This window comes from Lynx rufus, unplaced genomic scaffold (assembly GCF_022079265.1).
Source record: "Lynx rufus isolate CCGP_SWC_20201006 ecotype Redwood Valley unplaced genomic scaffold, mLynRuf1.p SCAF_15, whole genome shotgun sequence".
Taxonomy (NCBI): Eukaryota; Metazoa; Chordata; class Mammalia; order Carnivora; family Felidae; genus Lynx; species Lynx rufus.
In genome coordinates, this window is record NW_025814829.1 from 38,578,416 (window position 1) to 38,602,775 (window position 24,360).

The window sequence follows — 24,360 nt, forward strand, 5'->3', positions numbered from 1 at the left end:
TTTAAAAGGGCAAAATTTTGATGTTAAAAGGTCCAATAACCTTTTAAATTATTTTTCTATGCCACACACTCTCTCTTTGGATATAGTAGACATCTGTTGTGTTTTTCTACTTGTAACCCGCCCTCTTCTAGAAACAGCAATCTCTTTCCTTGGAGAACTGCTTTTCCCAAACTCCATGGTTTTCTGGCGGGCTGCTTAATGACATCACTGCATTCAACTGGCTAGAGGTGGGTATGCTTGGGGATTTGCAGGTGACCCCAGCCAGGAAAACCAGCATCCTTCCTTGACATTGTTTACATAGACCCTGATGGGGGAAATCTCTTTTCTCTGGAGTTCTAAGTGGGATTTTTTAAATCTTGGAACTCCTTTGTGTAATAAACAACTACATCCCCTCATTCTACCTTTCTTGCTGCCTAGACACTGGTGGTTGGGAACTAAGATCATCTTTTGAGGGATCTGAAACCATTTCTCCCACATCTTTACACTTTGCTTCTAAACACCACATCTGTTTACTAGATAATGTAGTTTCTAAGCAGTTAAGAACATGTATTAAAGAGCCACAGATTTAAAAACAAAAACACCAGGTAACCTTAAGTAAAAGAAAATCTCACACACACTTTTTTTTAAGTTTATTTATTTTGAGAGAGAGAGAGCGCATGGGCTAGTGCATGCAGGGGACAGGCAGAGAGAGAAAGAGAGAATCCCAAGTAGGCTCTGAGATGTCAGCACCAGAGAGAGGCCCTTGGGGCTCCATCCCACAAACCATGAGAACCTGAGATCAAGAGTTGGTCGCTTAACCACCCAGGTGCCCCACTTTCACTATTCTTTTATACCAAGTCTATTTAGTCAACAGTAGAATCTCCAGGTACCTAAAATACTTGTTATCATGAAATAGTTAATAAGCATTTAAATTTTCCAAATTGTTTTAAAAAATTGTTTTAACCTTTGTTTTGTTTGAACTAGGATTCAAACAATGGAGCAAAATGGTTTTTTTGTTGTTGTTTCTTTATCATTAAGCACATGGCCTGGGCCTGGTTACATTTTACCTCTCTTTGAAATAGTTATTTCCTTGAGAGCAATAGAATTTAGAAATTAATTCAAAGTCTCTTCATGTGCTTTACAAATATCAGATGAGGTTCTGGTAATGAAATCATGGGGCAGAAGTAATAGCTTAAAGTTATCCTTGGACATTAGAATCCAAAAGGGAGCCTTGACAAGCAAACACTTACGTTGATTTTGCAACCTTTGGCGTTTCCTTATCTTAATCTGTTTTGACTTGGTGGAAAACAAAAGGAGACCACCCTTTGGTTTCCCAATATGTAATAGAATATTGAAAATTTCTAATAGCAAATAAATGCATTAATATGTTTCCTTAAATATATTTATTAAAAATATCTGTAGCTTTATTTACAACATTATCTTTGCCCTATAAGCCTTTGTTTGTTCTTAATAAAAGACTGAGAGATAGTATCACCCTCTCTAGGTATAATTGAATATGTTTATTTTGCTTCAACTCAAATATGAAAGGATTAAAAGACTGTTATCGACAGCCCCACAACTTTCTTCTCCTAAAGTGGAGATGCCAAAGGATGAGGGGTGAAGAGACTTTTACCCATGTGTGATCTCTGCCCATCTCGTCAAATAAATGAACAATATAAGTGATCCACATAACTGCGAAGCAAGCTCAGCATTTTGACAAGTCCTGTAGACCCCACCCCTGACAACCAGACCATTATCCTTAAAGTTCACCTGGAGCTAACACTGACCCCAATTATAGTAACCTAACATTTACTTATTTCCGATCCGCACTATCCCTCTATTAAAAAGAACTACAGGGTCCAAAACCGGGGTATGGGTTTTGTCTGTTTTAGTCGGGTTGGGTTTTTTTTTTTTTTCTTTCCTTGGTGGGGGGGGGGGGGGGCATATATTTATTATTCTTACTTTACTATTAAGATCTGGAAACATTTTAAATAATAATAATAATTAAAAAAAACCTGTCTCATGGAGCATCCACTACCAGCATCCACTTTGCCTGGGGACTCCAAAGGTTTAAAAACCATCGACCCAGGCCATCCACTTTTACAGCTCCTTTCCTGGTCCTTGCTTGTCGTATCAGCACTGGGTAAGTGCCCAGGTTCTGGGCTGGGACTAAAACTCATGATCTTCTGGCTCAGGTTCTGCGAACTGAGTCATTCTGGCACGGAGAATATTCCGTGACTCAGCAGGCCCGAAAAGGAGGATGTCAGATCCAGATAATTTCGAGTCTTTTAAAGGCAAGATGGGGAACATAAACAACACAGTGGAAGAATTTCACAGTGGGTCTGCGTACCCAGGGGAAAAATGTCATTCCATTCCCAGCCCTTTCACTTCCTTCTCTGCCCCAGTTAAACGGCGGGTTACACTTTAATTTAGAGGCAGGAAATAGCTTCAAAAAATTCATTTTGAGGCTGCGACCAGGCCCTTTATTCTCCGAGGACCGTGTCAATTCCCTGGACACCCCCGGGGCCTCTCCTTGGAAAGGGTTAGAGGCGGCCCCGCGCAGCAGGGGGCATTCCCGGGGCGGCCGGCGGGGGCCAGGAGCCCGCGGGCAGTTCCCACCGTCAGGTCCCTCGGGGCCCGGCCCCAGAGTGCGGCCGGCTGGACGCAAGGACGGACACCTGGTGGGGCAGAGCTCCGCGCTGTCGCGGCCCGGGTTGGCGCGGGGCCCAAAGGCCGATTCCGAGTGACCTCACCGACCCAGCGTCGCCCCTTTAAGACTCCCTCCGTTGCCCCTTCCCCAACCGGAGTCTTCGGGGACACGGAGCCAGGGGACCCCGGCGCCCAACTCCCACAGGGCGCTGGCTCTCCTTGGCCTCCCCTTCCCTCCCGGCATGCACCGCCCCGCCGCCCCCCCTCCCCCGCTGCCCCCCTCCCGCACTCCCTAGCTCCCCGCCCACCCCTCGCGCCCCTCAAGGCCCCTCCCCCGCGATCGCGCGCCGCGGGCCCGAGCGCGAGATGCCGCCGCCCCCGCCGCCGCCGCCGCCGCCGCCGCCGCCGCGAGTCGCCCGGGCGGACGCTCAGTGCACGGAGCGCGGAGGGCGGGGGAGCAGCTACGGGGGCCGCGGGAGCTGTTGGGAGGAGGCCGGGGCTGGGCTTTCTCCTCCGCCAGACCCCACCCCACCCTGCCGACCCCACCCCCTGCTCCTTCCTCCTCGGGGGCGCGCGCTCGGGCCCGCGCTCGGAAGTCGGGGGTCGGCGCCGAGTGCGGGCAGTGTCCCGGGTGGGTGAGGGAGGCGCTGAGGCGGCGCGCGGGGCAGTGGTCGGCGAGCCGCGCGGTCCTCGCCAGCGGCGCCCACTGGCCCGTCTCTCCGGTACGAGCCGCCGCCACCGCCCGGCGCGCGAGTCCGGCCCCTGGGCCCCGAGGCTCAGCCCGCGGAGCGGCCTCCTGGGGACGCCGCTGGGCGAGAGGAACGCGCCCGCGCCCTTGCGTTCGCCGTGGCCCAGCGCGCGGGCGGCGGGATGAGGGGCAGCGAGCGGGCCGCGCCGGCGCTGCGGCCCCGGGGGCGGCTCTGGCCGGTGTTGGCGGTGCTGGCGGCCGCCGCGGCCGGCTGTGCCCGGGCAGCCATGGACGAGTGCACGGACGAGGGCGGGCGGTCGCAGCGCTGCATGCCCGAGTTCGTCAACGCCGCCTTCAACGTGACCGTGGTGGCCACCAACACGTGCGGGGCTCCGCCCGAGGAGTACTGTGTGCAGACCGGGGTGACCGGGGTCACCAAGTCCTGTCACCTGTGCGACGCCGGGCAGCCCCACCTGCAGCACGGGGCAGCCTTCCTGACCGACTACAACAACCAGGCCGACACCACCTGGTGGCAAAGCCAGACCATGCTGGCCGGGGTGCAGTACCCCAACTCCATCAACCTCACGCTGCACCTGGGTAAGCGGTGACAGCCCTGTTCCTATTACTGCTCGCCAGCAGCGCAGCCGCCCGGTCACCTCCACCCCGTGGCCCAGCCTGCGGGGCTCAGACAGCTGCGGGCTGGCTCTGTGCGTCCCAGCATGGGCCACACGTATTCCCTCCTCCAACTTCTAAACTGGATCTAGCACTTAACATTCCGCGAGGGCCAAGATGCTTCGCTCTAGCATCTCTTTGCTTTTCTACTCTTTCGAACTTAACCGGATTCTCGCTCGCTTAGTGATTCGCCGTCTGGGCTGTTTTGTCCCTCTTTTTTTTGAAGCGTTAATCAGAAACCCCTATTCTCGCTTTTCTCCCTCCTAGCGGGGCCATCACAGCGCATTCTTGGGTTAGAGATAGGAAGGTCACCTTAAGCACTTTTATCTTGTTTAAATGCCCCTCTCCCTGGGTTTGAGCGTGATTGCTGTTTGCTCTATTGAATAAGCTGGAGAGGAAAGGGTCTCTAGTGCTGGGAATTTGAGGGAAGCAAATGTCTTTACTACCGGTATGGCCTACGCGTAATTAAAATATAAATTCACTTTTAAGGTTATTGTTCTTCAGAGTTGTTCAGCTTTAATTAAGGACCACAAAGCTGTTTCACTGCTAATCCTGGTACAGAGAAAACAAAAGAAAGTGTGCACTCACTGTAATTTCTGGCCACAGTTTGGTCCCTGGGTAAAAAGGCTCTCCTTACTGGATTTCCTTTTACTTTGATTCAAAACAAGTGTAGAAACCTTTTGGAAATCAGGAAAAGGATGTATAGAAAACTGTATTGCTCAGTAGTGGATAAAGATGGCCATGTTTATCCTAAGGTATCAAAATCATTTTTGATCCTAATAAGTTTTTCTTCACTGAAATAGAGAAATAAGCAGAATAATTCATTATTGTGTTTAACAGTAGAATATGTGTGAGAAACTGGCACCTGATTTGCAGAGCTTCAATCCCTATTGCAGTGAAAGAATTGATTTTACTAGCCTCTGGTAGGAGAACATAGGGCCCAAATAGTTCTTTTGGTCATGGTTTTGCATTTTTCTTTCCACTGCTCTCTGGCACATTAAACTTTACATAAGTGGCAAGATTCCAGAGGAAGAATATAACTTACAAAAAGTGCTTTGAAAAGTAGTCAAACTACTGTGTGTGGAGTAAGCTTTAGAAAAGGAGTGTTTAGCACTATTTTATTTCTAGACAAGTTACTAGGAAGATGAACTTTGGGAAAATGAGTTCATAAAGTGAAACTCTGAGGCACCTGTTTTCAGAGATGGAAGAAGCAAACTGTGCTTCAGTGTTTTAAAGGTACTGGAAATGCATAGAACCAGCAGCGTCTTGGAACAGGTGCCTCCCCAGGACACAGCAAGAGTCCTAGGATCTTCTAAAACTTTGTGGGGATGCTGACTCTTTAGACAGCTATATTCTCTTATGTACTGTATATTTTTAAGCAAATGTAATTTGACCAAAATTATTTTTATTATTTTTAAGTTTATTTATTTATTTTGAGGGGGGAGGAGGGGCACAGAGAGGGAGAGAAAGAATCCCAAGTAGGCTCCATGCCATCAGCACGGAGCCTGATGCTAGGCTCATACCCCAGAACCATGAGATCATGACCTGAGCCAAAAGCAAGAGTCGGACACTTAACTGACTGACTGAGCCCCCCAGGTGCCCCTGTATCCAATTATTTTTGTTGAAATTTTAACTTATTAAAATTTCTGTGTTGTATTTTGAATGCCTACAAAGTCTTATTTAACTATTTTTAAATAGTAAAATTTCAAAGCAAAAGCATTTGCTTGATGTTTCAAAGTGCCTGAGATTCAATTGAAAATTTCTGAATAAGAATCTGTTATGTAGGTTAAAGTTGGGCTGTCAGTCTTGGCCTTCTGAGTTTTCTGCTGTGGGTACTATGTAGCACAAGGTTATTTCAGGTGATTGCAGAGGTGGGTAAATTACCCAAAGATTACTTCTTTGTTACAAAGGTAACTGGTGGGTAAGACAGTAACAGTAGGTTGTTACTGTTGGGGAGGAGATATATTAATTTTGAGTCATGGTGATTTAAAGGTCAAAAGAAATCTTAGTGGTCACCTAGTTAGGACTCTTACATGACTTTGTACTCTAAAAATGTTTTATGCTTGGACTTGTTTTTGCCGAAAAAGTCTTCAGCTTTTGGTAATAATTCGTGGTAAGTGAAGTTCATAAAACCAAGGGTTCAAATAAAGTTATTTAAAATAGTTTCCATATGAATAGTGCGATTAACTGTAAAAACATTTACTTGAAACTTTTTAGGTAGACAATTTCTAAAAATTTGAGTAGAACTTATTGTACTTTTTCTTGGATCAGAAATGATGTCCTGGAGGAAATTGTGTGTGATGGAAAAGGTGGAAAAGAAGGGAGACTTGTGTAGTGGGGTTGATGTCTCAATCTCTCTCTCTCTCTTTCTCTTTCTCCTCCCTGCCCCCCAGCCCGTCCCCTTTTCCCTGCTCCTTTTTTAATGACAAGGATATATGTACACATGCAGGTTATGGTCTATAATTTATGGAAAGGGCTTTATGTATCATTGTGTGTTTTCATGGTCAGCATATTCAGTCCCTAACTTTAGTTACTCCATGGGCTCTAGCTAGCTGTTTCCCATGAATTCAAGTACCATGACTGTTTGTGCATCTATTAAATCTCCCATCCAGTTCAAATTTCACATACCCTTAAGCAAGTGATGCATATTGTGCTTTGCCCTTACAGAGCCTGTGAAACTCGAAGTGAGCAGGGTGAAAGACGCAGGGCTAGCCAGCACTTTGCTCTCTTCCTTTTTGATGTTGAACTTAAACACAGTAAACTTTAAAATAAGCAGAGTGAGATTGCACTTAAGTCGTTATGAGAAACATACATGTTTTGGCATTAATCATAAGTCATTTTTTTTTCTTGTAAAAATAAAACATGGCATGGTGAATTGAAACAGTTAAGGATAATGACTAGTGAGTCTCTTCCTCTTCAACTGCTACGTTGTAGGAGACCACCAGTCAGTTTCTCGTGTAGCCTTCCAGGAACTTTTCATGCATACACATGTATCTATAAAATTATATGTTATTCTTTTAACTGCTACCATTGTGTGTGTGTGGGGGGGGGGGTAAGGCATATTCTAACTGATAGCAAGGACCAATTAGATCATTGTACCATTATCAACACTAGTACAAAAGCCAGGAAAATCAGTGTTGATTCTGAAAGCAGCCATGTCTTAAGCACCATATACAGTAATCCAGGGTGCAAAGTATCCTCAGATATAATCACATAAAGTTGCTGTGGGAACAAGAATTGCATTTTCTGCCTGTTGTGGAGAGAAAGCTCAGCCAGGCACCCTTTTCTAAAAAGAATTCTTATTTTGCATTCAACTTCTGGATCTTCTTTCCTAACTTTCTATATGGATTATTTGACTGCTACTCAAAAGTTTGGCTTTTGTGTTTTATAAGTTATAGTAAGTTTTATCAGTATCAGTGGGATAGTCGATAGTAAGATTGTAGCTGAGGATTTGCCTTATATTAAACAGCCTTTTTAATTAACTTGATAGTCCTTGCGGATGGAAACTTGGCAGGCTGGGTCTTAATTTCGGAGGAAGGTAGCTTTCCCCCTTTCTGAAAACAATTAGATTAAGGAAGAGAGTGCCTATAAACCAACTCAATCAAAGTTTATGGAACTCCTAAAATTTACACCAAGACCAGATTTGTTTCCAACCTCCTCTAAGCTTTAGGACCAAACAGTGATTAAATGATACTTTTTAGCTAATATTTAGCTAAATATTAGCTATGTGTCTATGTGTGTCTGTGTCAGAATAATTGATATATAAGGATATTACATTTTATTCTGTTTCATTCTTTCAGTGTACATTTAAAATTAAACAGCTGTTTTTGTTTTTGTTTTTTTTTCCCCCCAGGACAGTCTTTGCCAGGTAGGTTCTAACTGTGTCAGGGAATAGTTCACTCTGGTGACTTCACTGTGGTATTTGCGTACCCTGAGGGGACACTATTTTAGTTTGTCTCACAAAGGCCTGATTTACATTTTGCAGGTTTCAACTTGAGAAGTTAGGGAGCTCTTCTTTAATGGCCAGTGGTTGTTGAACATGGTTTTATAAAGTTGCTGTTGGCTCTTTTCCTTTTCTACAATTCACTGCTTTTTCTGTGTATAATCTTCTCCAGGTTTCTAAAGCATTCAGAGAAACAATTTACACTTTAGGAGAGAAGTTGGAATTATAAGCACCCCCCCCCCCATTATTTTGTGTTTGGTCACATTTGTGGGAGGGTTGGTTTGACTATTTCAATTCTAAATCCTTTTAGGAAGTTGGATATGCCTTCTGCTATGTGCTCCCCCCCCCCCCCCCGTGCATATGTTCTCATGTTACTGCCAAATAGTCTGCAAACATTTTTTAAATACCTACTAAATACATAGCATAGTACCTGATAGAAAAGGTGTATAAGATTGAAGGTCCCATTTTCCAGAAGTTTACACTCTCTATTAGATGGAATTTTTGCATTCTGTTGTAATGACAATAGTAAGTCAAGAGTGCCTTTATAATAGTTTACAGTTTATGAAACCTCCAGTTTATTTTATCATTGATTAGATTTCCACAACTCAGTGAGGACAAAGATGAGGATTCTGAGGTTATGATTTGCCAAAAGTCATGGTGGAGGGGTAGGTTTTTGACTCTTTAGTCTAATGCACTAGGCCCTGTAGCTCTTAGCTTCTCTAACAGATCTCTCCAAAGAAGGACTACTTTATTCCAGGCCAGCTTTAAAATACAAGTTCATGTACACAGTGATTCAGAAATACCAGACTCCTTTGGTTTTCCTCCTTTTCACTCTATTCTTTTTCACTTATATTTTTGGATTCTCCCCGCCCCCCCCCGCCTTTTTTTTCCCCATGCAACTCACTGTCCTTGAATGAATTCCTCTTAATCTCAAGGCTTTCTTTACTGTTTGCAAATACCAATTCTTTTTTTTAATTTTTTTTTTAATGTTTTTTATTTATTTTTGAGACAGAGAGAGACAGAGCATGAACGGGGGAGGGGCAGAGAGAGGGGGAGACACAGAACCGGAAGCAGGCTCTAGGCTCTGAGCCGTCAGTCCAGAGCCTGACGCGGGGCTCGAACTCACGGACCGCGAGATCATGACCTGAGCCGAAGTCGGCCGCTTAACCGACTGAGCCACCCAGGCGCCCCATGCAAATACCAATTCTAAACTTGTATCTCTAGCCCAGCTCTTTCTCCAGTCCTGAAGACTTATTGGACATGGTCAGTTTGGGATGTCCGGAGACCATGTCCAAAACTACATTCATTCCTCATTGTGTTACCCAACTCAAAGTTGGATCTCAATGAACACACTACTGTTTAACCCTGAGGCTCTTGACCCAGTCTTTTGCCAAGTCTCCCATAAAAGATAACCAGGCTTGATAGGCTTTCATCAGTAAAATTACTTTGTTTGAAGAGCAGATAGGATCCACTGCTGGAGGCAGGTCAGTTCTGGGCAACTATAACCCCACCCCTTTCTTTCCCACCCATCCTTACTACAGTCTGTCCAAGATTGTGCTCTTACCTCCTATATCCAGCCACTGTGTCTCTTGACTCCTCACCTTTATCTCTACCTTATTGTAGCTTTCCATTGAATTTCACCTGGATTACTCCAGTAGCTTTCTAACTAATTGGTGGTCTGTCTGCCCATTTTGCCTCTTCTATTCAGACAGCCACACTTTGGACTGAGTGATGGTTCTGAAATGCAAATCTGATGATGTCATTTCCCAGCTAAAATTCTTCAGTGGTTCCTCAAACTTTTAGGAGAAAGTCCGGACTCCTTGGCATAGCGTACAAGATACTTTAGGATCTGGGCTGTTTTTTTTTAACCTCTAGGCTTAGTTTTGTCATTTACATGCTTTGGTTTGGAACTCCTCTGCTAGGTATCACCACCTACAGGAATTCTTCCCTAGTTTCTCCGTCTTTTTACCCTTTCCCTCCTTCTCTCAGGCATGGATTAGGTGTGGTGCTCACACCACCCTGTGGTATCTACTGTAGCACTTATCACATGGTATTATATGTTTCTTGATTTGCCTGTTACCACTTCTTGACCATGAAGTCTTTGAAGGCAGGGTCAGGGACTTAGTCTTTTAATTCATTTCAGTGTAACTAACATTAGTTAATTGCTTGTCATTCCTCAGTACCATACAAATTCCTGGATGTACAGTGATTCATAGGACATTGCCCTGACCTCATGGAACTTGTAGCTCGGATGTGGAGACCTGTATCTCTAGACTGGGATATTGGCAAATTATAGCATTCTGGCCAAATCCAGCCCAGGGTTGCCTCCTGTCTTTGTAGGTACCAGGCAAATGTTTTTACATTTTTTCATTCAAAAATCAAAAGAAGAATGAAATTTTGTGACATGTAAAAATCATGAAATTCAAATTTTGGTATCTATAAAGTTCTGTTGGAACACAGTAAATTCATTTCTTTTTAAATGTTTTATTTATTTTTGAGAGAGTGCAAGTTGGGGAGGGGTAGAGAGAGGGGGGACAGAGGATCCAAAACAGGCTCTGCGCTGAGAGCGGTGAGCCTGATGTGAGGCTCAAACATCAAGATCATGACCTGAGCTGAAGTCAGACACTCAACTGATTGAGCCATCCAGGTCCCCCAGTGAATTCATTTATTAACCTATTGTCTACACCTGCTTTTATGCTGTAAAGGCAGAGTTGAGTAATTGCAGCAGATACTGTATGTCTAGTCCCTCAAAATCTAAAATATTTCCTGTGTGGGCCTCTACAGCACACGTTTTGTGACTTCTGCCCTAGATCTATGCATTCTGTGTTTAATAATAAGTTCTAAGCAAAAAGGTGCATGCACAGAGAGCATTCACTTACCATTTTGATGGAGGCTGGAATTTTTGTATCTCCAGTGCTTAGCAACATGTCTGGTGTAGTGTTCTGTAAATGTATGTAAGTTAGTGAATAAATGAATGTCTGAATTATAAGAAGTCCCAAAACACTGTACATTAATTTAAATTCTTCTCAGCAATATGTTGGAGTTTGTGTGTATTTTTATTAGGGTCATCTATTTTCTTGAGATGTATGCCACTATAATAGCTAATATTAAATGTGGTGTATGGTTCTTTTATTTCTATAGCTTTACAAGATGCACAAAGTTAGGTGTGGAACTAACAAGGAGTTGAAAGATCTAGGATTGTCTTGTTTTCAGTAAAAATTAGACTTTTATATGATTTGAAATCATCTAGATAAATAGGTGTATACTTATATGAATATGCTATCTTTTCAGATTTGAATCTTACATGTGAATATGAATTTCTGAAATTTTAACATTAATATTGTGTTTTCTTTAGAAATGGGCCTACACATTTTACTTTAAAACATGTACTCACATGTCTATTGTTAAGATACCTTAAAGAGTTGGGGCGCCTGGGTGGCTCAGTCGGTTTAGCGTCCGACTTCGGCTGGGGTCATGATCTCGTCCATGAGTTTGAGCCCCGCATTGGGCTCTGTGCTGACAGCTTGGAGCCTGGAGCCTGTTTCAGATTCTGTGTCTCCCTCTCTCTGCACCTCCCCCGTTCATGCTCTGTCTCTCTCTGTCTCAAAAATAAACGTTAAAAAAAAAGATATCTTAAAGGGCAGTTGTGGGGAAAAGTTACAATGAAATATCTTGTTTACTTGTTGTGTATGGCATCATTTTTAGTTTCTCTAATTCATTGGGGTACAGTTGGAGGACAGACATCCTGAAATGCCTGCAGGAAAGTGAAGAACCACGTTATAGTCGTTGGACAGATGAACATGGTCACTTGTCTGGAGTTAACAGGCGCAGACCCAGCAGATGCTTCTCTACTGGCTCCTGGTCTCCAGCTGTACTTAATTGACAGCTCTGCCGCTGTTCTGTTTGAGTTTCAGAGAAAAGTGTCAGAGCTTAGAGCAGAGCTGTCTGTTTGTTTTTACTGTTCAAAATTCCCGAGAAGATTTTTAGGTTAAGGACTTTCTTCCCCTTGCTGCTCTCATGATTCTCTCCTTGCCTGAGTATTTTGTGAATTTGACTCTGATACGTCTTGTTGATGGTCGGTTTTTGTTGAATCTAATGGGGGTCCTCTGTGCCCTGGATTTTGATGTCTGTGTCTTTCCCAGGTTAGGAAAGTTTTCCGCTATGATTTGCTCACATAACCCTTCCACCCCTATTTCTCTCCCTTCCTTTTCTGGGACCTCTATGATTCTGATGTTGTTCCTTTTTAATGAGTCACTGATTTCTCTAATTCTTTTTTAAAAATTTTTTTTTAACGTTTATTTATTTTTGAGACAGAGAGAGACAGAGCATGAACGGGGGAGGGGCAGAGAGAGAGGGAGACACAGAATCTGAAACAGGCTCCAGGCTCTGAGCTGTCAGCACAGAGCCCGACGCAGGGCTCAAACTCACGGACCGCGAGATCATGACCTGAGCCGAAGTCGGACGCTTAACCGACCGAGCCACCCAGGCACCCCTGATTTCTCTAATTGTTAAATCGTGCTCTTTTGCCTTAGTCTCCCTCTTTTTTTTTTTTTTTTGCTTCATTATTCTCCATAAGTTTGTCCTCTGTATCGCTGATTCTGTTTTGCCTCATCCATCCTTGCCGCCGCAGCATCCATCCGTGACTGCAGCTCAGTTACAGCATTTTTTATTTCGTCCTGACTAGTTTTTACTTCTTTTATCTCCTCAGAAAGGGATTCTAATCTATTTTCGACTCCAGCTAGTATTCTTATTATCGTGATTCTAAATTCTGGTTCAGACATCTTGCTTGTATCTGTGTTGGTTAAATCCCTGGCTGTCATTTCTTCCTGCTCTTTCTTTTGGGGTGAATTCCTGTTGAAATCTGTGTTTGTGAAGATTGTTGTGTTAATCCTCAGATCAGTTTTCTAGGTGTGCAGGATGGTTTGGTGTTGGTCTGGCTGTATTTCCTGGACACAAGACACACACAAAACTTCCATGCTGTTCCGCCATCTTGGCTTCCTCCCCCCACCCCTCCCCAGAAGATTTTTAAAGCTAAGGGATTAATCTGTCCCTTCTCTTAAATTGTCGGTTTCGAAGGGTAAAGTTCCAAGATGACTGTGTGCTGGTTCTATCACCGTGCCTAAGCTGCTTGTTCTTAGATTTGTAAGAGGGCCTTGCTAGGGTCTGCAAGCATCTCCTTTCTTGTAAAATGATAAAGTTAGATGTTTGTACGTTAGGTGTTACGCAATAAAATTGATAGCTTACTAAAAGGGGTTACCAGAAAACTCATTTATAGAAATGTCTCTGGGGTTTTAGAGTATTGTGCCAGACTTTGGAGACACTAATTAAGTACATCTGCTTTTCTTTCCATGGGCTCTTCCAGGGGGCCATCCTAAAATAACCAGGCCCAGTCAGCCTGGTGCCCTATGAAGCTACATATTCATGAATTAAAATAAAGCAGACTTATCTCTTTCTTAGACAATGGGGCTCTCAGATCTCTTGTGGGAGGAGAACCTTGTGGCAAGGCTGGGAGATGAATTAGGGGATTTACATGATTTCTTCTAAAACTTTAGGAGTTCTATTCCCTGGGCTCCCTTCTTTTACTCTGTTCCCAACTGTGTGGCTGCTTCCTGTTACACTGAAGGAAGCATTGAAGTTTTGTTAATACCGCCTTCTTTGGATTTTTGTTATTTTATCTTTTTGTTTTGAAAGTTCTTGGAAATATCCAGAATCAGTCTCCTTCACATTAAAAAAAAAAAAAAAATTCTTGAAATAGAGTATACAAATGGTCTCATATAGAGTTCGAGATTCCATAAATTTTGTTTCGGGATAATAAACCACAGAGTGTGTGGAGGTTTCTGTTAACCAAAGTGATTGTGCACGACAGTGACCACAGGGGAGCCTGTCCGTGTTTTCAGGGATGTGGTTAATGACCAGTCCTTTTCCTCCTTTATAGTTCTGACTTTATGTTCTGTATCTTGCATTGGGTGGAGGTTACATAGGTGTAGAATACATATGTGCAAATCCAGAGCCGTGCATTTGGTATTTGTGCACTTTATTGTGTGAAATTATCCCTCAGACTAAAAAAAAGTTAAACTTTCCAGTCAGTTGTACAAAATAAAATACAGATGGTTTTGTTTGTTTCTGATATGATTTTGGCTTCAAATAGTAGAGCACAGAATCTGAGGCTTAATCATCTAAGATCTGTTTCTCTTACTGTCTTTCTGTTCTCTACCAGCAGTTGTTGGCCTTGGTAGGTGTTAACAGATACTTGTTGGGTGCGTGGACAGATGGTTTTAATTGAGGTGGCTGCAGAATGCTTTCCGGAAAGCATTCAGGTGAGCTTCATGGAAGGTCTCAGGAAGCGGAGTGTGGGGAAGGGTGCAGGAAGAGCAGCCGTCTTTGCTCCTCTCACATACCTTTAAGCAGGTAGTGGTTTTGGGCGATGCTTTTGTGGCTTGAAGTGTAAAATCAGAAGTTTGTGGCTTTTGCTTACAGGCTTAGAGACTCCTCTAAGAATGTCTGCATGGCTTGTGCTTCGGTTACGATGTCTGGTTTTTATATAACTTACTATTTAATTTCTGTGGGGGAAATCTAAATGTTCCATAAATCACTTACAACGAAATGTAAAGACCCCATCTTCTTTCCTTTGACATGTTCTGAGTAGTGGCTTCCTCTCATTGAGCCTTTTGTTTTATTTTATTTAAGTTTATTTATTTATTTGAGAGAGGGGGCAGAGAGAGAGGGAGAGAGAGAATCCCAAGCAGACTCTGCACTGTCAGTGCAGAGCCTGATGTGGGGCTCAAACTCACGAGCCGCGAAATTATGACCTGAGCCCAAGTCGGACACTTAACTGACTGAGTCACCCAGCTGCCCCCTCTCACTGAGTCTTTTAGAATAAGTCCGAAGCTTGAATTGTGTGGCTTTTTTAGAGATTTATGAAGTTTTGTGAAGTATTTCCAACTAAGTGAAAAGAGCTAGCTACTCAAATTGGGATGAACTTATTAGATTGTAATTCTAATTAGAGGACAGAGGTCCACAGTAAATAAGGTGACCCCGGTGAGAAAATTCTTCATTTATGGCTGTTGTAATATGGGATGTGTGGGTAACAATAGATGTTGACACATGTTATCTTCAGGTAATTTGTAATGTGTTTGAGGAGAGGAGGCAAAGACATTCACGCCCAGGAAATCAATGGGGAAATATAAGCATAGTAAAAATAATTCAGTTGAAACTTTTTCACATGAAGGAACACTTGCAGAGCACTTTGAAGAGTGTAGATTGAAGTTAGCCGGGAAGAGCTTCTTGGGTCTTGGAGAAAAGTAGTGGATGGGAATTGGAGGGCTTTCCAGGAAGGGTGAGTTGTTTAAATAAAGATCTAAAAGTAAGCAGATAATGGTGAAGGAATTATGTGCTTTTCATGGAGTAGTGGAGACATGTATGATGGGTTTTGAGGAGACAGGGATCCTGAAAACTGGGTGACAAAAGAAAGCAAGTTACCTTTCATTGAGTGCTCCCTCATACCTTTTTGAATACTCAAAATAATTGAGAACTGTTGTTACCCTCTATGGAATAATCACGTAAGATGACTAGTGACTTCTCTGAGTTTGGGATCTAGACTTGTGGTGGATAGGTTATGCTCTTACTGTTCTACCATGTTAGACCCGATGAGTGATAGAGAACTAAAGACAGACCTTTAATTGGGAGTGAAATGAGAGTATACCAAACCAAAGGTTTCCCTGAGAGGCCTCTGCTTGAGGAGCTGTTCGTTTGGGTGGCTACTTTTATTTTGTATTTATTTATCCTAAACATTTGTTTATTTTTGAGAAGGAGAGAGCATGAGTGGGGAAGGGGCATAGAGAGGGGGGGACAGAAGATCCAAAGCAGGCTCTGCACTGATAGCAGTGAACCTGACATGGGGCTCAAACTCACGAACTGTGAGATCATGACCTGAGCCGAAGTTGACGCTCAACCGACAGCCACCCAGGTGCCCCTGGATGGCTGCTTTTAAAAAGGGCTCTGCACTTGTTTGTAAAGAACAGGGCGTTATTGGCAATGGAAGAATTTTAGGTTTGGGGTACTTACACTAGCTTTATAATTTAGCTGTTAATGCTTCTAGGAATTTCTAAGGAATTTATTGAATTTTGGAATGAGATCCTGGGTTTTGTCAGTGTGTACTGATAGGAAAAGTGTACCACATACTCCATTTCTTGAAGGGTGGTCAGGGGAGTGCCACCTTATCTCCTTTCTGCCTTATCCACGACTCTTCTGGTTGTTGAGAACTGCCGAGTTTAGTTCGGTTGCTTACTTTATCTGACATCCTTCAAGATAAGACTGCTAGGTCCATCTCCAGGTTTGATTTCATTTCCATTCTGCTGCAAGCACATTGTAACTCTTACATGGTAGCTTTTTTGTTGTTCAAGTTTGATAACTAAATAGGTATAACTAATCTTTTACTGGTTGATTGATACCTGACTAGTATGATCCTAGGAGATTTCTCTGCCAGTGTTTTCATCATTCAGGTTTAGAAAGTGATGCCCTTCACCTTGATTTTTTGTATGTGGTAATTTGTAAATCTGTAACTGTCTATTGAATCCATCTATCTTATCTGTGTATCTATCCTTTATTCAATTTATATCTCCTTAGTTTCTCCAGAGCATGCTGAGCTAAGGTTCAATCAGGGGATTCTTAGAAACGCTAATTAATTAATTAAATAAAACTGAAGAAGAGGTCATAGTTCCCACTTAGATTTTGTACTTTGTGCCTCTCTCCCACTACATACTATCTCCACTTCTTGAACTCAAGATTCTAGGATTGGTTTTTCTTTACAGATGTGAGTTGGCTGATTGCATTTTAGTATTACTGAATCATAGTCTTACCTTTTCTGCTTTTTTACTGACTTGCTCAGTACACACTGTATTTCTGTGATACATGTGGTTACATCATCATATCCTAGTGATTAATGATTTTTAAAGGTGCATGCCCCTTTCTTATGGGAGGTTGGATGGGAGGGCACCCATTGCTACATTTGAGGGCTGAGTGTTGGGCTTAAAATGCACCTGCGCCCCTTTTTGCCGGTTGGCAATATATAGAAGCATAAGTATTTTCTCAAAGCTTTTCCGTCCCTTTTCTTCAAAGAGAATGAAAGGATCCTATTCCCAAGAGAAGAACTTCACAGTTTTTGAAGAGGGGGTAGTGATATCTTGATGAAAATGAATTGAACCACTTTTATTGGGCTTTCTATTCATTAATGGAATTAGGAAGTGATATTTCCGTGTTCTGGCAGCACAAATACTGATTAGAGGGAAGAGTGGTCTGTGCAGATGTTCTCAAGATCTGAGATCGTCTTATTATCAAAAACCGTTAAGGAATAAAGAGTAATTTGGCAATGTACGATGACTGGATCTAGATCTGGATTTTTATGTTAGGGTGTAATTGCCTTGGTTTAGCAGTTTATCTGTCCACCTGTACGTCAATGCCGTGGCCCCTCCCCCAGTGGCTCCTGCTTGTGATGGACCTTATTCTCATAGGACTGCTGACCTCTGTTGTTTTGGTGTCACTGAGTTTTTAGATTGTTGTTTTTTTAATGCCAAATCTGGACCTGGTAAAGATGAGTATCCTGAAAGGGCGTTGGTGGGGGGAGTGAGCTGGAGGAAGTAGGGGGGGTGGGGAGTTGGAAACCAAAAGAGCAATTGTGTAGTTTAATTGCTTTGGTCATATGATTGCCTTTCATGGGAAAAGGGACATGTTCTGCACGGTTGAGTGTCTAGGATTAACTTCTAGAGTGTCTCTGTACATAGTTTCGAATTTTTAGTGAATATTTTAGATAAAGTCTGTTGAAGACCAAATTCGTAGATCTCTACTGCAGATTTTGAAAGTTTCTGGGAACATCTGTAATACAGCTGTAATAAAATGTGTTTACTTTATCAGGATTGCTTTAGAGGCTCAAGCTGGTTTGTTTACTGCTCTTTTCAGCATTTTTGCCACATGCCAAGAAATAAGTTAGCATCAACTCCTGGAGGAATTTGGGGTCATTCAGTTTTATGACCATTCTAATAAAGTTTTGGTTTTAAACTTATGTCCACTTTAAAGCTCTCTTATATCCTGGCACGAGACCTGGATGGTGCATTCAGAGAACCAAAAGATGGGCCGAGTCTGGAAATTGACATACTTTCCAGATGTTTAGAGAATGTAGTCATGTTTTCTGTGTTGCTTTTTTTTTTTTTTTTTTTAATGTTTGTTTATTTTTGAGAGAGCATGAGAGCAGGGTAGGGACAGAGACAGAAGGAGACCAAGGATCTGAAGTGGGCTCCGCGCTGACAGCAGAGAGCCCGATGTGGGACTTGAACTCACAAAATGTGAGATCATGACCTGAGCCAAAATCGGATGCTCAACTGACTGAGCCACATAGGCTCCCCCTCTGTGCTGCTTTTTGTGTTTTCCTATGTGTACCTGTATCTGTGCTTTCCTGTGTTTTTATAGGAAGGCCCCTTGGGGAAGGGGGAATCTGCTCGTTGGTTTGAGAATAAAATAGGTATTAATTTTTTTTCATGAAATATTTTGAGTTGGTATTGCCATTTCTGTGAGAGAAAGGAGAGGCAACTTTGTTCCCATGAGGGAGATTGTTGGGAAGGGTGGTGGTGGGGTGAGACTCTGGAAGTAGTAACTGAAAGCAGACTTATTCACATCTCTAGTGATTTTAAATTATGAAACGGGTCACTAATGTTCTGAATCAGCAGCCTTTTAACCATGCCTGACTAAATAGACCTTGTTTTTGAAATTCACAGCAGTGCCTAGATCCCTGCTGTCTTTTTGTCCATCCTGCTAACACACAGCTGTTTTTGTTCATACATCATTTTGTGTTCAACTGCCTGGTTACTTCCTCAGGTCCCTTTTATGGTGAATAATGAACACATGGGAGTTTGAACACCCAAGTGTGTGGTTATTCAAACAGGAAGTCTCAAGGAAGCACAGTAACCTTGTCAGAGGAACAAAAGATGGAACTGGAAAGGCCATTGATGATTCCAGGCTTAAAACATCTGCCAGGAAACATCTGACAGTTTCTAAGATACACACTGCACCCTCCAAATGGGATGGTTTATTTGGAACTTGTTCCATTTGTTTTAAATGCTTGGAGTATTAAGCCCTAATCTAGAAATGGAGGTGAAAAAAGAAGTAACATGGCGTTGGCATTAAAGACAGGAAGGTGGCTCTGCCTGTGGGGATGACCGAGGGTCCTTGAGAAGAAGGCGCAACAACTCATCTTTACCGGAAGGAGCAATGGGCTGCACCCAGAAACGGTAGATGGGACCTGACGGGGGCTGCCAGAGCTAATGGGGTTGGGTTAAAAAATGATTTTGTGCCAAGCCTTTGATTACTGAGCACAGGAGGAGCAGGAGATAAAGAAGAATGTGGGTTCTGCATGAAGAGCGTGTAGTCTAGTGGGAGAGCAAGAATGTGTATATCAACAAATACACTCTGAGAAAAAAAAAAGTGCCATACGAAGAAAAGGAAAAAAAAAAAAAAAAAGAAATCCCGTGGGACTGCAAACGGGATCTGATTATAGCTGATCAGGGTAAGTGACTTCCCAGAGCATTTATCCAGTGACCTTTCTGATTCCTCCCAACCTTTGAAATTCCTTGATTATGTGATAGAGGACTTAGAATGAGTCAAGTAAATCCTGGTTTTAGATTAAAAAGTGAAAATTAAATCTGAAAGTTAAAGAAGGGGGAACTCTGGGTTGACAGCAGTTCACCTTAGGCAAGTTGGGTGATGTGGTAGCTGAAGAAATTGTTTTGGGCTTAATTAGAGGAAGCAATAGTAGTATTCAAGGGATACAGGTTCTGTTCTCTGTGTGACTGAAACTCTGCCCTTGGTTCCAGCCACAGTCATTGTATCCACACAGCATGGGCGCTACATCTTTTCTTGATGCCATCCTTTTTTTTTTTTTTTTTGGCTACCTTCTAATTGTCCTTTAGAACTTATGGCACATTACAACTTCAGGAAGATTGTACTGGTTTCTAATTCCTCCTGCCCCACCACAGCACATGCATTATGTTGTTAGATCCATTCATTTCTAGAAATCCATGAACATTGTGCATGCCCGTGATGTAAGAGGTACCATACTGTTTTCTGTTTCCCCTATTTGAGTTCATTGAGGACAAGACTCATCTATTGATTTCTTTTTTATATAAATTTTTAACAGTTTATTTGAGAGAGGGAGAGAGAGAGAGAAGGAGCATGCACAAGTGGGGGAAGGGCAGGAGAGAGGGAGAAAGAGAGAATCCTACTATTAGTGCAGAGCCTGACACAGGGCTCAAACTCACGAACCATGAGATCATGACCGGAGCTGAAAATAAGAGTTGGATGCTTAACCTACTGAGCCACCCAGGCGCCCCTCATTTATTGATTTCTTAATTCATTCACCTAACAAATATTTATCGAGTGCCTGTTGTGTAAAAGGCACCACAAAGTGCTGGAGACAGGGCAGAGAAGGTGACGTAGATCTTACTTTCTGGGTGAAAAGTCAGAGGACCTGACTTGAGGAGGGTTTCACTGGCTTTCTTTTTTCCATTGACTTTTACATCCGTAGTCTATAATATAGTAGTTTTCTTATAGTAGTAGATGGCTCAAAAGTTTGCCGAATGCATGAATTCCTATTTCTATGAGGGTATGGCCACAAGATGCAGATGAAGGTGAGAAAGGGCAGTTTTTTTCAGATTATCCCAAGATGGAGTTTGCCTTTCAGATAGGGTTCTTGAAAATGGACAGGTAGAATGGGATGGCTAGTATATGGTGTAGCTTCCTCATCAGCATTGTTAGGTAAAGACTAAGGCCTAGTAGCAAAGAGCCCCAACAATAAAGTAGGTTTTTTTTTTTTTTTAATTTTTTTTTTCAACGTTTATTTATTTTTGGGACAGAGAGAGACAGAGCATGAACGGGGGAGGGGCAGAGAGAGAGGGAGACACAGAATCGGAAACAGGCTCCAGGCTCTGAGCCATCAGCCCAGAGCCCGACGCGGGGCTCGAACTCACAGACCGCGAGATCGTGACCTGGCTGAAGTCGGACGCTTAACCGACTGCGCCACCCAGGCGCCCCTAAAGTAGGTTTAAAAAGATTGAAGTTTTGTTTCTCTCTCACGTGGTAGTCCTGAGGTAAGTGGGCCGCAGGATGGCTGTGATCCCACAGACGTCCTGGGACCCAGGGTCCTTTCATCTTCATGACCTGCCATCTCTTAGGGTGTTGTCCTTGTGTGTGTGGTGTGGTTGAAGTTGGGTGATGGGCATCTCTGTGTTCCAGATGGGAGGATTCTGTGGAAGAGCAAATGCCTAATTCTTAAGACCGAGACCCGGAAGTGGCATACATCGTTGTATCATCTGTCATTGGAGGGCATTTAGTTACCTGGCCACCTCATACACACAGTGGAGGCTGGAAAATGTAGTCCAGTTGGGCAGCCTCGTACCCCACCATAGGTCTGTGATGGTGACCGAGAGGGAGAACTGATTTTTGCATATGGTTTTGATATCTGCCACACTTGTACTCGGGCATTGTTCTTGCCAGCTCCAGTACTGCAGCCTCCTTTCTCTCTCAAATTTTGGTCTCCCTGAAGCACCTTGTTCAGAGGGTCTAGAAAAACTGGCAGATGCGCCCTTTGTGGACCCTCATATTCTAGGTCTTCAGGAGAAGACCTGAGAATAAAGGAGGTGCACACTCATTCTGCTCTTCTCAGTATGCAGCTTTCATACCCCACATTTGCAGAATTCATTTTCTGCTGAGTCATCACCAGTTTTCATTCTCATGGTCCCCTCTTGGCACTGAGATCTTACCGTGTTGGTGTTGAGTTTACCTAAACTGATGGGCTCTGTATCAGATCCATCTTGGAGGTGCATGCCCCATGCAGGATCATTAAGTCTTGATTTACTTGGCAGTGCTGAGCATGTATGTTTACACTCAGCTGTGAAGGATGAATCAAAGCTGTTTTAAAATCCAGATGTGTTTTAGGTATGAGAATTCCAGAAGTGCTAAAACTGTGCCTATTGTTTGTACCTCTCGTTGGTCAATTGAACATTGTTTTTTTGTGTGTGGAATCCTTTTAAGTGTATTTATCTTTTTCTTCAGTATGTCTTCATTGAGGGCAGGAACTGTGTTTTAACCATTAATTAGGTCAGCAACTTAGAGCTAGGTGCTGGACTTAGGGGAATCATAGCAAATTAGTCAAATGGGTGTTTCTACATGGAATGTACTCACATTTTAGGCTGATTAAAGACCATAATGGCCTCACACTAGTTCAGTTTGTGTTTTGTTGTCAGATGGTACAAAAATGCTCTTATGTTAGGCTTTTTTTTTTTTAAGTTTTTAATTTATTATTTATTTTTGAGAAAGAGTGAGTGCGAGCAGGGGAGGGGCAGAGAGAGAGAGAGAGAGAGAGAGAGAGAGAGAGAGAGAGGGAATCTCAAGCAGGCTCTGTGCTGTCAGCGCAGAGCCCAATGTGGAGCTCAAACTCAGGAAACTGTGGCATCATGACCTCAGCCAAAATCAAGACACTTACCCCACTGAGCCACCCAGGTGGCCCTGCTGTTAGGATTTTTGAATGTAGAGTCACAGAGATGAAGGATTATGGACTTGCATCACATTTGATTATATAAAGTATAGTACTTTTTATAGATAATGATAAGATTACTAAAGACTAAAAATTTGGCACATAGTTGACATTTGATAAATTTGTTATTTAAGTAAGTGAATAAGGTCCATTTAATAGAACTTTTATTTCCTTAGGATGAATTTTAACAGGTTTATTCTAAGTTAATTTGAGTGGAGGGGTTATTAAATTATGGTAAGAATATTTAGAAGTACAATTATGGTATTACATAAATATTTTTAAAAAGTAGTAGTGGGTGGTTGAATTCTAACAAAAAAATTACCTATTTTAAGAGAAAAGTATTTCTTTTCTCTATGGGTGTTAGTTCATTTTTTATTTTTGATTGTTTTGTGTAAAAATGCAGTTTCATCTCCATTGTTTATGCACAGATCTGTTAGGTACCTGGCTGCGTTAAAGCCATTTCATTTGAGATACTTTTTGAATTGGAAGTTAATTCTGCTATTCATCTTGTTCTATGATGACTGTGTCCTTCCTCTTGCCACACTCTATGCATCTCCCTATCTACTGACCTACTTAGCAGGGCTTTTTTCTTTCTCTTCAGTTTTTTTTTTTTCTTCAGTTGTTTTAAATCAGTAATAAGTTGGTGTCTCTAGGAATCCTTGAAGAATCACTCATGTTGAGGTGACTATATAAGTGGCTATCAATCATTGATTTTGCCTGTAGAGTTCCCCTCAGTGTGGTTTTTGCTTTCTAAAAGGTTGTGGTGTCCTTGAAGTCTTTTTTTTTTTTTTTCCCCCTCCTTGGTCAAACTCACTGTCTATTTACTGAGAGTCCTTAGCTGTCACCCTTTGCCTAAAATATGTTGTCTTCTGGGCTTTATCATCCCAGTTTCTTTTGGAAGGAAATTGCCTTCACTATAAATTCATTTCAACATTTTAGAAGGATGATGATACTTGTTGTACCACTCTTTGATAACTTGAGCATACCACTTTGTTCTGGAATCTTTTTAATGTGTATTTTGTTTCTTTGTATGAGCTCATTGAGGAGAGGAGCTATGTTTTAAACTATTAGGTCAGCAATTTAGAGCTAGGTCCTTGAATTGTGAACTCATAGGCATTTGAATATTCTTTGGGAGACCATGGCTCTGGAAGAGTGTTGGGAAGAGATATGTTTCCTAATCTTTGGAGAAAGACCACAGAGCTGTTTTCTCAAAATTTAAGACATCATCCTTGTATGGACAGTAATAATAGAAGACCTGCCCGTTTGTTCTGATGAACTTTCTTTCAAGAACAGGAACATAGCTGAAACCAACCATAAAATTGTTTCATTTTAAGCAGCCTCCTCTTCCTTTCCAGGATGCACAATGCCAAGTTAAATACCTTTCTTTTTTTAGAATAGCAGAGTTTCTCAGACGGACACTTTGAGTTTCTGTTTCACTAAATATAAAGTCCTGTAAAGTAGGTGTTTAAATTCCTTCTTCATGGCTTTTGAAAATTATTACAATGCAGTGCTTCTCTTGTAAATACTTAATACTGATTGCCAGTGAACTTAAGGAATATTCTTTTAGGGAGAAAATCCTATTGTCACCTGGCCTACTGGTTCTCAGGTACTCGTTCGTAATAAATGGAATCATCTCTGGAGTTTTTTATGTTTTGTTTTGAAATACATATGGCCAGCTGTGGATTAGTATGAAGTGATGTTTTTGTTTACAGGTAAATACAAGCTAAAACAGGTAATTACATTGTGCAGCAGATACTCTATTTTAGTGCACAGAAATCTGGAATACAAGTGAAAACTTCTCCATGAAGTGGATCAGTAACTGTAGGAACATTTCTATCTAACTTACTGACA

The 24,360-nt window shown here is 42.4% G+C and overlaps 1 protein-coding gene across 1 annotated transcript in view; it reads left to right on the forward strand.

The window, feature by feature from the left end:
• The first annotated feature begins 3,483 nt into the window (after positions 1 to 3,483).
• The window catches only part of LAMC1 (laminin subunit gamma 1), a 140,048-nt gene continuing 119,171 nt past the window's right edge, over positions 3,484 to 24,360 (forward strand). The window contains exon 1 of the mRNA XM_047076880.1: positions 3,484 to 3,913. Coding sequence (XP_046932836.1) covers positions 3,499 to 3,913 — 415 coding nt within the window. The 5' untranslated portion in view covers positions 3,484 to 3,498. The remainder of the gene's footprint in view (positions 3,914 to 24,360) is intronic.